The sequence below is a fragment of the Alnus glutinosa genome, chromosome 7 (assembly GCF_958979055.1).
Source record: "Alnus glutinosa chromosome 7, dhAlnGlut1.1, whole genome shotgun sequence".
Taxonomy (NCBI): Eukaryota; Viridiplantae; Streptophyta; class Magnoliopsida; order Fagales; family Betulaceae; genus Alnus; species Alnus glutinosa.
Window position 1 is genome coordinate 7,812,666 of NC_084892.1, and position 11,452 is coordinate 7,824,117.

The 11,452-nt window shown below is 36.5% G+C and overlaps 1 protein-coding gene across 1 annotated transcript; it reads left to right on the top strand.

Annotated features, from left to right (window-relative positions):
• The first annotated feature begins 1,729 nt into the window (after positions 1-1,729).
• Positions 1,730-10,699, top strand: LOC133874190 (metal tolerance protein C2). The gene is made up of 10 exons (XM_062312042.1): positions 1,730-2,626; positions 3,825-3,933; positions 4,261-4,300; positions 7,340-7,416; positions 8,124-8,212; positions 9,493-9,562; positions 9,702-9,740; positions 9,894-10,044; positions 10,154-10,243; positions 10,403-10,699. The coding sequence occupies exons 1-10, from the start codon at positions 2,191-2,193 to the stop codon at positions 10,502-10,504; spliced, it is 1,203 nt and encodes a 400-aa protein (XP_062168026.1). The 5' UTR covers positions 1,730-2,190; the 3' UTR covers positions 10,505-10,699.
• The last annotated feature ends 753 nt before the right edge of the window (positions 10,700-11,452 follow it).

An 11,452-nucleotide genomic window follows, 5' to 3' on the forward strand; every position in this document is an offset into this window, starting at 1 on the left:
ATGGTAGTTTGATGCTCTCTTTTGATCGAAGTGGTAGTTCGTGGGGGCAAAATGACATTGGCCGGTAGTTCATGGGAGGAAAAGGTAATTACCCCTAAATAATTTTATTAATTTGCTTTATTCACCATTTGAATATGACCCCCTTTTCATTGATTGAATTCCTTTCTAACCAATGACAAAAAACATAAAAATAAAAGAGAAAATTTCACTTACAACTCTTAATCTTTCATCACTTTGGTAATATATAATAATTTCAAACTTTAAAAAGTATCAGTTTAGGGTATTCATATTTCAATTTTTTTCAATTTCAACATTTCATTAGAATTTTCCGTTAAATTCTCATAGAATTCCCAGTACGTACACTCATGTACGTGTGTGTGTGTGTGTGTTTTTTTTTTTTTTTTTAAATAAAATTATAAAATTGTTCAAAGATTCAAACATGAGTATTTTTGTAAATTTCGTTAAATTCTGACCAACATCTAAATCCTTGTAATTTTTTTTTCTTTTTTTCCTAAAAAAATGAGGGGTATTTTGAAAATTTTGATAGAATTTGATTGAAAATTTTAATGAATGGTTGAAATTAGAAAAAATTGAAAGATAGATACCCTAAATATAATTGACACTTTTTAAAGTTTGAGATTATGATTGCAAAAAAATAAAAAAAATGAAAGATAAAAAATTATAAGTGATTTTTTTTTTTTTTTTTTTTTTTTTTTTTTTTTTTTTTTTTTAAAAAAAAAAAAAAACATTGTCGGAGATACTCGTACTCGATATATAGAATAGAGGTGGAACTAAAATTTTCTGTGTGGGGTCAAAACTTGAGAAAATTGTTTGAAAGGGGTTGGAACTTAGCTTTGGAGAGCCGTTTCATACAATTTGGCTTTACCTTATACAAAATTATCGTCAGTTATAGAAGGCTTAAAAAATTTCGCCCCTAACCAAATAGGTCAATCATCATTGTTTTAATATTTCGTTCGAACAACCTATTAAAATTGATTTGCATGTACATTTTGATGCGGATGTTCTTACATGTGAGGAGGGTTTAGATATGAATTTTGATGCGATGGATCGGAGCGGTGAAAGGTGAACAACTTCAAAATATCGAATTTTGTCTAAGATGACACGTGGTATTGATAACTCTTAATTATTACTATAATAGAGTTCGAGCCAATATTTAGTGCTGATGTGAAAATAATTGATGCATATAGGATATCATTATTAATTATCAAAATTTGTTTAAGATGACACGTGATATTGATCACTTCTATTGCTATAATGATTTTCAAATCAACATTTAGTGCTGATGTTAAGATAATTGATGCATATAGAATATCATTATCAATTGAAGCAGTATAGCGCTTTATAGATTTTAGAAAACATCAAGTCTAATTGTTAGTGTTTTTTTTTTTTTTTTTTTTTTTGACATGTTCACGTAAGTGGGGGAGAGGCGATTCGAACTAGTGACTTCCACTTCATGAGACGTGGTCTCCGGCCGATTAAATTAATCCTGGAGGACATCTAATTGTTACTTTTATGAATGTGTTCATTGATTCTAGGTTGTCATGAGAATTCGACCGTTAAATAAAGCTATATATGTTGCAGATGGGGGTTCAACGTTCGAGATCGTTTGTTGTTTAGTAATAGGATGCTTATTCATTAAATAAATAAATAAATAACGGAAAAAAAAAAGGAAAAGATTTTTGATGTTTTTTTAGCCGGCGTTTGGGCGCGACATTTTGATCTAAAACTAGCAGTTTTGCGACGACTCCCCACTCGTTTACTTGACTTGCGTCTTCGCCCCGAGCTACACTTTCGTAGTTCCATCTGCGTAGAACTTTGCATTTCTTTCATGTCAGATTCGTTTTTTTTGTTTCAATCTACGATCTCATAGCTCTGCTAAAAAATAAAACAAAATTTTCACTTCTCTTTTCCTTTTTCTTTTGGACGAGAATTAAAGAATAAATCAGATTCATTCTTCACGAGCTTCGATTTCAAAATCACTGTGTGAAACTAGGGTATTTTTAATTTTTTTAATTTTTATTCTTCTAGTGTGTTATCCGAGTCTGATCATTCGAACTTCTACGATTTTTTATTAGAGCTTTCTCTTTTTTATTTTTCCAATATAATTTGAAATCAGGCGGGGAATTAGGGTTTTGAGTCTGAGAATTGGATTTGGGGATTCGGATTGAAATGGAGAAGAGCGATTCATTCAAATTTTATACTCCATCGGAAACCGAGCACCAGAATTCGTGGAACGCGGGTTTCGGTATCGGCGCGAGCGACCGGAGATTGGCGTTTTCGCGCCAAGCTTCTTTCGATCAATCGCGAGAGCCTCACACGCCTATTTCGATCAATCTGAACGACCCGGCGAAGCCTCTACTTTCGCGGAGCGTCTCGAGCATTGACATTCCGCCCGGGTTCTTCTACTCTTTAGACGAAAATGATACGTTTTCCGGGGAGGGAAATGGATCGGCCGATAAATTCTCGGTTTTGTTGTTTGTTTCTTCGGTTTTCCGGATCTTGAGGTCCGGAAATAGGTACATGAAGAGGTTGTTCGTGATGATTTCGCTTAACGTGGCGTATTCGACCGCAGAGTTAACTATCGGCCTGTTTACAGGGCGTGTGGGTAAGCACAGTGATCTCTCTTTGCCTTTATTCAGCAATTCCTGCATGCTGACTCTGTTAGCTTGCGAATTATATATATGATAGCTTCCTATAAGCTATGATTGTGTGTTTTGTAGTTGTAATTGGTTGCAACTGATTGGTGATAATCCCAGCACTGAAATTGATTTGCGGAGTAAAATACTTTGTATGTGTTTGGGCTATACAGTAGCTTGATTCAAAACTAACTCCTCTGCATAGTCTTGTAAGGGTAGTTTTTACTTTAGAGCGTTAAGTGGTTTAACTCTATTTCTGTTTTGCAAAAAAATTTGATGACATTCTAATTCTATTGTAAATGCTGTTTGGTAAACACCTCCCATAGTCTTTTTTGTGGTTATTGCTATGAGGAAGTGAAGGAAGATTATTTAGTGGCGATTTTCAGTTATCATGTTGTAATTTTCAAAAGAAAATGGGAAGAATCTGAATGTCTTCTTCATGGAAACAGAACTGCCAAGGAAACAACCCAGTAGATGTATATGGATTATGGGTTTTGAACGTAGGTCGCAGAGCAGGAGTTAGTCTCATGCTAGACTTTTTTTTTTTTTTTTTTTTGGCGGGGGGGTTATTCAAATCTAGAGAGATAGAAGAAAGAGAAGTGGAAGAAAACCACACATAAGGTTTTACTGTCACTACTTGCCATTTCACGACTTCTGTTTCCTTCAGTTGCCTTCATCATGCCTTCAGTTGCCTTCATCATTATTTCTGGGACGTACTTGGTCCAGTTTTTAGCCCTAAATTAGAATAAGTAGAACTAGTTAGTAGGCTTTATTAGGATTGCAAAACTTGCCTAAACTGGCCCATTTCAATCATAGCTGTGGTTGGTCTGTTTTGGGTTTTTCCAAAGTGCCCCCTAAGTTTTACAAAATGCTTGTTGCTTCAGTCATTTTCTAACCGTTTTTCTTTTCTGTCAATTTTATTTTTGCCTTTGTGTTTCGAAATTTATTCATTGTCTGTAAGTGCTCACTTTTTATTCATTTTCGGGAACTCTGTACAAGATGGGACTATAAATTGAAGCTAGGCTATTTAAAATCACCTGGGTTCAAAAGAGAAGTCTCTGCTGATTTTAATTTTCATCCTCTCTTTTAGTTTATGATTTAATCCCTAAGTTTTCATTTTATTTTCTTTATTAACCTTTTCTGTTTTGATTGCCGGTGTCTTTTCAGGTTTGGTTTCCGACGCCTTTCATTTAACTTTTGGCTGTGGCCTATTGACATTTTCGTTGTTTGCAATGGATGCTTCAAGAAAAAGGCCTGATAGAGTTTACACTTACGGGTGAGATAAGAAACTATCGTCTTAGCAAGAAATTCAACCTGGATTGATATTTTGTGTATTGTTGAATAAATCCATTTGTCACTTTGTTGATATTGCTTTAGTTTTTCTTGAATTTGATAGTGTCATCTCTCATAAGTGTTCCCTGCCAAGTACTGCTTGATTGTAAATTGTTGTTTTGATAAAACCCCTTCTCTCTTTTTCATCCCAACTTCCCTCAAATAATTATTATCTGGAAATGAATCATATTTTGTTCCTATGATCACATCTAGACTAATAATGGATTTGATAGGAATGAGTTTGATTAATTGCAGTTCTTCTCTATATCAGGTACAAGAGGCTAGAAGTTTTGTCTGCTTTCACAAATGCTGTAAGTATTTGACATCGCCCACTTGATAGTATTTTTAACCATTATTGCATAAGCAGACCAGAAAAATGTTCTTCAAAATGACATCATGATGCTTTCATTAGCTTAAAATATTAAGGACACTTCTATTGCAATATCTTTTTCTGTGTTGTGCACACGAGCAGATATGTTGACACTGTTTTGGGCACTGATACTGGTTTTATTTTAGGTTATGGTCCGAAGCCACGGTGTTTTAATACTTCCTATCTATGTTATATCCTATGCATATAAAATATGTCGTTTGTGTTTGACATGTTTACATTGTTTTGTTAATAATATAAGTCAGGGTACTCTGGAACCACAACATCTAGGAAAAGATGGACAGACTAAATCAAAGTTCCCACCCTAACTCGAATACCAAAATAGACCTCTATGGGACTACCCAGGCTCAAAAAATCATTAAAAGACCCCATGATCTTTGCAGTCTCTGATTTTCTTAAAATGGTGTAAAACCATGAAGGTTATTACATGTAATCCTTATCTAATACATTATATTACGAAATACATTAGGACATCCCTAGTTGTATCCTTAATGGTTTTTGTGTTTCTTTCCCTCCAAATTGTATAAATGGTAGCAGCAAGTATAAGTATGCATATCTTGTTCATGAGGGACTAACCTTTTAAATTTTGAATCATCCAACCAATTGTCTCCTGCCATCCTCTGTGAATTCATGGGAGATTATACCTATCATATAGCAGATACTGCATGTGCTTAGGGAAGGGGCAGGAGAAGAAAAAATGGTCTACATCTTCTACCCCTTGCCCACAAAGGTTATACTTAACGTTCTAGGCTATGTAATTGACATGCAGTTTGGCTTGAGTATTGAACCTATCAGGACCGTTAACCAAAGAATTATTGCATGGCGGAAAATAGCTTTTTTATGCCAAACGATTTTGTGCTACTCCACCTCTGGGTCTGGAGATTGAATGCTCTGTCCATGCACCTCTTACAGAAAATTTTCCAGGTGGATCCCATTCCCATTGCACTTGATCATCTCTCATAGGTTGGGCTTAATTCCTTAGGAGTAGCATTCTTAGTTTCCTTCCATTCCAAGGACTGAGCAGCAGGCCACTTCTACTCGACTCCATTAGTGGTTACGTTGCATTTTTTTCTCAATGTAAAATATTTTTGGAGGGAAAATGTTTTCCCTCAAAAATATTTTTGGGGAAAATAACTGATTTTTCATTATTTAATTGAGACCTTGAAAATAATGTCGAAATTTTTTTCTATTGTTTGATTGATACAAAATATTTTCCTTCAATAAGAAGCTAATTGGAAACCGCTCAAAACCGTGGGGTACTGCCAAATTCTGCCGCCATCAATTAAGAAAAGACCACATACGCTGGGAGAGGGGTGGTGATTACGGTAGTTTGGGGGTCTGTGATGGGGTGGGAGCACTGTGATGCAGGGGACAGAGGTTGCAACATTGGGGGAGAGTTGTAGGGGAGGAAGAGTTGTTGAGGGACTGTAATGAAAGGGGGGACAAGGGTAGTTGCAAGGGGTGGGGAGGGGTTGTGACTGAGCAAGGGGGATGATGGGCGACAAGCGGAGGAGAGTAGTGCCAAGGGGAGGGAGTGGCTAGGTTCCTTTGTAGAGTGGGGTTTGCGACTGGTCAAGGGTTGGTGTGCGAGAGGTGGAAGGGGGTGGCATGGAGGGAGGGTGGCAATTGAGTTTCTCTGGGAGGGTGGGTCGTGCTGCGATTTAGGAAGAGGGGAGAGAGTGGTGACATGTTCCATAAAATGGTTTACACCTTGAGATGCATAAACCATTCCCCCTACAGAGCCAAATTTGTTTTTGGCTCGGAAACCATTTTTCATTGACCACGGACCAGTATTTTTCACCTACACCGAATACCAGAAAATTAAGGAGACGTTTTCTGAACAATGTTTTTTTATCAAAGCAAAGCAACCGCCGTAGTTCTGATCAGGCATGTGTGAACCCAACTTGAGCATGCTGATTGGTTATTGTCAGCGCATATGTGCTAGAGATGTTTATTATAGCCGCCTTATTCCTTTGTTTCAGGCTCCTAGTACCCAGGTTCCCTTCTTAGGAAGACATATTCCCAAGCAACTTTAGCACCTTTGGTGCTCAAGTTAGTGCCCTTCCGCAAGAATGATCTAAGGTTTGTTCAACGTGCTTGATCACTATCTTAGGAAGGATAGATAAGGAAGCTCAATAAACTTGGACGGTGAAGAGTCGTCTTCACCAGTTCTAATTTCCCAGCATAGAAAGGGTTCTACACATCCAACTTTTAGGCTTAACATGATTTTATCCACTAGAGTTCTACATCTGAACCTTTGAGTGAGGAAGAGATCAATGGCACTCTAACATATCTAACTGGGAGAGTATGAACACTGTAACCTAGGGTTCTCAATGTTTATTCTCCTGCATTCACTGGCAGACCACACATGAGGACATGAGAAAGGCGTGATAGTTCCTTGAATAGATTAAGGCACTGAGTGACTTGGGAGATAGAGTTGACTTCAGCCTACAGAAGATGAAGAGGCCATCTGCCAAATATAAGTGTGATATTTTCTCCTTCTCACATCTCCAGTGAAACTTATACTTTCTTTCAACCACCATGTCATTCATCAAGCCCGAGAAAACTTTCATTGCTAGCCCAAAAAGGTAGGGCGACATAGGGTTCTCTTGCCTCGACATAGGGTTTCCTATTGATACTGATAGAGAACCTGGTAGAGGAAATGGACTCCTTTATCCACCTAACCGCATTTTTTTTTAGGAAACCAACAGTTTCTCAATGCGCTATTGGGAAATGCCATTAGCTGTATCATAAGCCTTTATCAAGTCGGCCTTGAGAGCACACTTGGTTGCTCATTGGTCACTATGGTAATTATTTAATAACTGTTCAGATTCTTCAATTCCACCTTTAAGTCTCTGAGTTTGGGAATTAGTTAATAGTAAAATTGTATACCTTTTTTATTTTTTATTTTTATCTGGGCTAACAAGTGGATTTTTTTTTATTCTGTTGCATGTGTAGACAGCTGTTTCTTATGTTTTTGTCGTTCTCCCTAGCTGTGGAAGCACTTCATGCATTCATCCAAGATGAATCCGAGCACAAGTAAGTTGATCTGCAGATTTTGATGAGCCAGATGGTCTATTGTATTTAAGAGAGGATTCATTAATCTGTGCCTATGGTTGCGTATCAGCTCCTGTGCTCTATGATTACTAGGTTCTGACTATCTAGCATGTCTTCTCTTTTTTTTTTCCCCTTAAATTTTCTGGTGTAAACCCATGTATTTCAAGATCATTTAGTTTTGCTGTCTTTTATGGCTCTTTAGTTAAATATACGAGGCATGTAAGAGCCTCTTTAGTCTTATTCATGTTCTAGCCAGGATATCCTCACTTAAAATGTTTGCTTTATAATTTTGTTAAACTGTTATGCGATATTGTAAGTAACTTCTTATGTAGAATTTTTAAATCTATTATCTTCTCGTCCCTTTTAGGGGCTCTCTTGTATACTTTCTGTGTATAAGGTTGCGCCCCTCTGTGCTTTCAATGAATTGAGTTGCAATTACTTATAAAAAAAATTATTGTAAGTAACTAAGTATGATACCTAGCTTGTCTTAGATACAGCTATTATTATTTTTATCATTGTCATCATCATTGTTTTATTATTATTGTTATTTGCTGTGAACTTACCACCCAATGCTAGCTTACTGCGTATTTATCCTACCTTCCTTTCTCCTAATTCTGTGTTTGTGTTTTATTTGGGTATGATTTTATTTTTATTTTTTATTAATCTCTGCTAACCACCAATGATTATAGGCATTACTCGATTGTTTCGGCGGTGACAAATTTATTGGTGAATCTTATTGGTGTTTTGTTCTTCCGAAATTATGCTCGCAGAAATCTTGGTAAGTGTTGCTGCAGTTTAAGATTTTAATTGAGGTCACTGTGATTTAGTTTCTTTTAAGTTGCATGAGAGTGCATGTCTCCCTATAAGTATTTATATGCTTAAATTATATTTACCTTTGTATCAATGCATTTTGTTCAAGAACATGGTAATTCCCTTGCTTTTTGAAAAGGGAAAAATCATTTGATAATCGAGCCTACTTGTTTGTGTGAGCAAAGCCATGAAATCAAACTTTATAAATGTCACTTTTGGAACCATTCCTCATAGCCTCAGTATTTGCTTATATTTCCCTCCTCTTTTATTTCATTTTTGGCCAATTGAGAAGCGTACTGCAATTACACCCTGATTCTCTTGGGGCACCATGTACTTACTAGAAGAATACATGGCATGCATTGCTCTGGATGCTTTCATGTTCTGTTTAGTGAATTGGTTTTAGTACATTCCTTGATGTTCCTTATTTCAACTTGACATGTAAGACAACCAGAGGCACATCTACGTTTACTGGCTGAACTCAATTGCTGTTTATCCAGGGAAAAAATTCTTGATGCTATGAGTATTGTGGTTTAAGACTGTTACAACTTGTCTAACATGGTTGTTTAAATGAACCAAGCATTTACCCTAGGCATGCATCAGTGTCTCAGTGTCTGTGATAGGACCTGCTTATGTTGTTCAACTGTCTATTTGATTCTCATGGATGCTTGCTCATTGATATCTAGATAGCAAACCCCAAGGGGTTGGCTTAAGTGGTAAGGGTATTGGTCTTTATGGTAGTCCCATGAGGTTTAAGGTTTGAATCCCCTTGGGTGTAAACAATTCATTAAGGCTAGCCTGTCGGCGAAGCCGGAGTATTACTAGATCTGTGTGGAGGGGGCGCTTTATACAGATCCAAAGTTTACTTAACAAGGGTGGGTACATGAAGTGGTTCTGCCTTGGAGGGGTTCATCGTCATATAAAAAAAAAAAAAAAAAAATTCTAGATAACAATGTTAATATTTCCACATAGGCTCCTTTAATTTGATTTAACCTTTATGAGATACTTCTCAAGGCAATGGGGAAGATATTGGGAGGGGTGAGCTGAAAGTTTTATGGTGAATTCATATTGCCTCCCTCTTCTTGTAAATCTATGTTTATGCTGAAAGTGTCTCGCGTGCACGGCGTCTCTAGTACTATAATGATAACTACCATTGTAGGGTTTAAATTCTTGAGTGTTAGGACTGGACGCCATGTCACCAATGTATATAGGAACCTTTTCTCCTGAATATTCTTATCATATCACTTGCAGTCTACAGAAATGCAGAAGATATGAATTACCATTCAGTTTGCCTACATGTTCTTGCAGATTCCATTCGCAGGTAGGATGTGCTCTCTCTCTCTCTCTCTCTCTCTCTCTCCTGCGTGTGCTATAAGTATACATGGTTGCATGTCTGTGCTCCTTTTCTCTTCCTTTTATGTCCATCCTTCTTAAGCTGGTGTACTCTGCTTGTTTCTCAGTGCAGGTTTAATATTGGCATCTTGGTTTTTGTCCCTCGGGTAATTGCTACTTAATATTAAGTTTTTTTACTGTTTTGCCAATTCCCAGCGCTTATCCCTGACTTCAAAATGAAAATTCCCCAAAGGCGCCATCTCCCCTCTTCCCTTTGAATCCTTTTCTTTCCCTTGTAATTTGCGTTTTATACTTTTCAGGGTTCAGAATGCTGAAGTATTGTGCTTGGGGCTAGTTTCAGTTGCAATCTTTATGCTTGTCATGCCCCTGTTTAGAGCGACTGGAGGCATCTTGCTTCAACAGGCACCACCCAGCATTCCAACTTCAGCATTAAGCAAATGCTGGAGACAGGTGATTTTCTTTCCTTTTAGTTTATAGGTTTTTAGCTAAATACACGGCCACAAGAGAAAAAGGGTGGAAGATGTTTTTCATTGATGTTGTATAACCTTTTTGACATTAGATTACTGCCCGCGAAGATGTGTCAGAAGTTACACAGGCTCGTTTCTGGGAATCGTTCCCTGGTCATGTTGTTGGCTCTGTCTCAATACAGGTGAGTTTTTGAATGTAGTCAATCTTCTTGCACCAAAATTTTCCCCGCAGTATAGTAAGATTTTGTTTACATTCTGGTTGGAGACGTGGTAGCTTTTTGTCTAAATGCTTGAAAGATCTGTAATTTAGTGATTTCTTTTGGTGGTTGAAAAACTTACAGGTGAAGAAAGGGATAGATGATAGTGCAATTCTCCACTTTGTGCATGGTTTGTGCCATGATCTGGGCATACAGAACTTGACAGTTGAAACAAATGATGTCTGAGCTTTCTTGTCTTCTCATTTGTGGTTTTATAACATGCTGGTACGTGATAATTATTTTAGATTGAGGCCCGTGATTTGTACATGTTGCCATGTCATAGCAGAGGGATCGTAAATGATGACTCTTGGTAGCATAACTGGTTCTTGTTATTCATTTACTTTCAATTAATTGGAAATAATTAGTCAAGTTTCTCTGTGAGTTTGATGTTCTTTTCATCTTGCTTTCATATATGCAGGGCTATCTTGTAGGTCTGATCTTTAGATCGTTCGGTTAAGTAACTTGGGTCAATAAAACCAATAAAGTTCTAGGAAGAGGTCAAAGATGTAATTTGACTGAATTTACTCTCAAAAATTGTCCCTGTCTAGCAGCTACAATGTCTTCTTTATATAGGAAAACGAACAGGATGATTTCCATTTTAAATAAATTAAATTTAGACTATATATTTTTTGGTCAAGATTTAAAGTTGATGTATCTATCGGTGTATATAAAATTAATGCTAACACGTATTTTAAAAAAATTAAATAATATAATATCATTTATATCGTTAGATGTATTAATTTTAAATTTAAAATGGAGAAGATGCGGATTTAATTGGCTGGATCTTCTTAGATCCGGTAATTAATTGCTTGATTTAATTTCGAGGTTGTGTGATAAATGGCTTGATTTAATTCTTTGATAAATAAATCCGATTATGATCATTTTCAAATTATCTGTTCAAATTTGAGAGAATTTAGGCATGTGATTGTGAGAGACAATTTATGAGACCTACTTGATTAGATAAGTGATTTTTTTATTACTTGTCTATTAAAATTGAGGAATGTTAGAGCATCTTCTTGTGTTCTCCTGGTGTTCTCCTGAAATGGCATAGATGTAATTTTTTTAATTGAAAAATTACTACTATGCCATTCAAAAGGACATAAATGTAATTTTTTAATTATATCAATGTCATTC

Coding starts and splice junctions, on each gene's coding strand:
- LOC133874190 (XM_062312042.1), top strand. CDS start 2,191: ATGGAGAAGAGCGATTCATTCAAATTTTATACTCCATCGGAAACCGAG. Junction 2,627..3,824: donor CCTGTTTACAGGGCGTGTGG/GTAAGCACAGTG, acceptor GTGTCTTTTCAG/GTTTGGTTTCCGACGCCTTT. Junction 9,563..9,701: donor CTTGCAGATTCCATTCGCAG/GTAGGATGTGCT, acceptor CTTGTTTCTCAG/TGCAGGTTTAATATTGGCAT.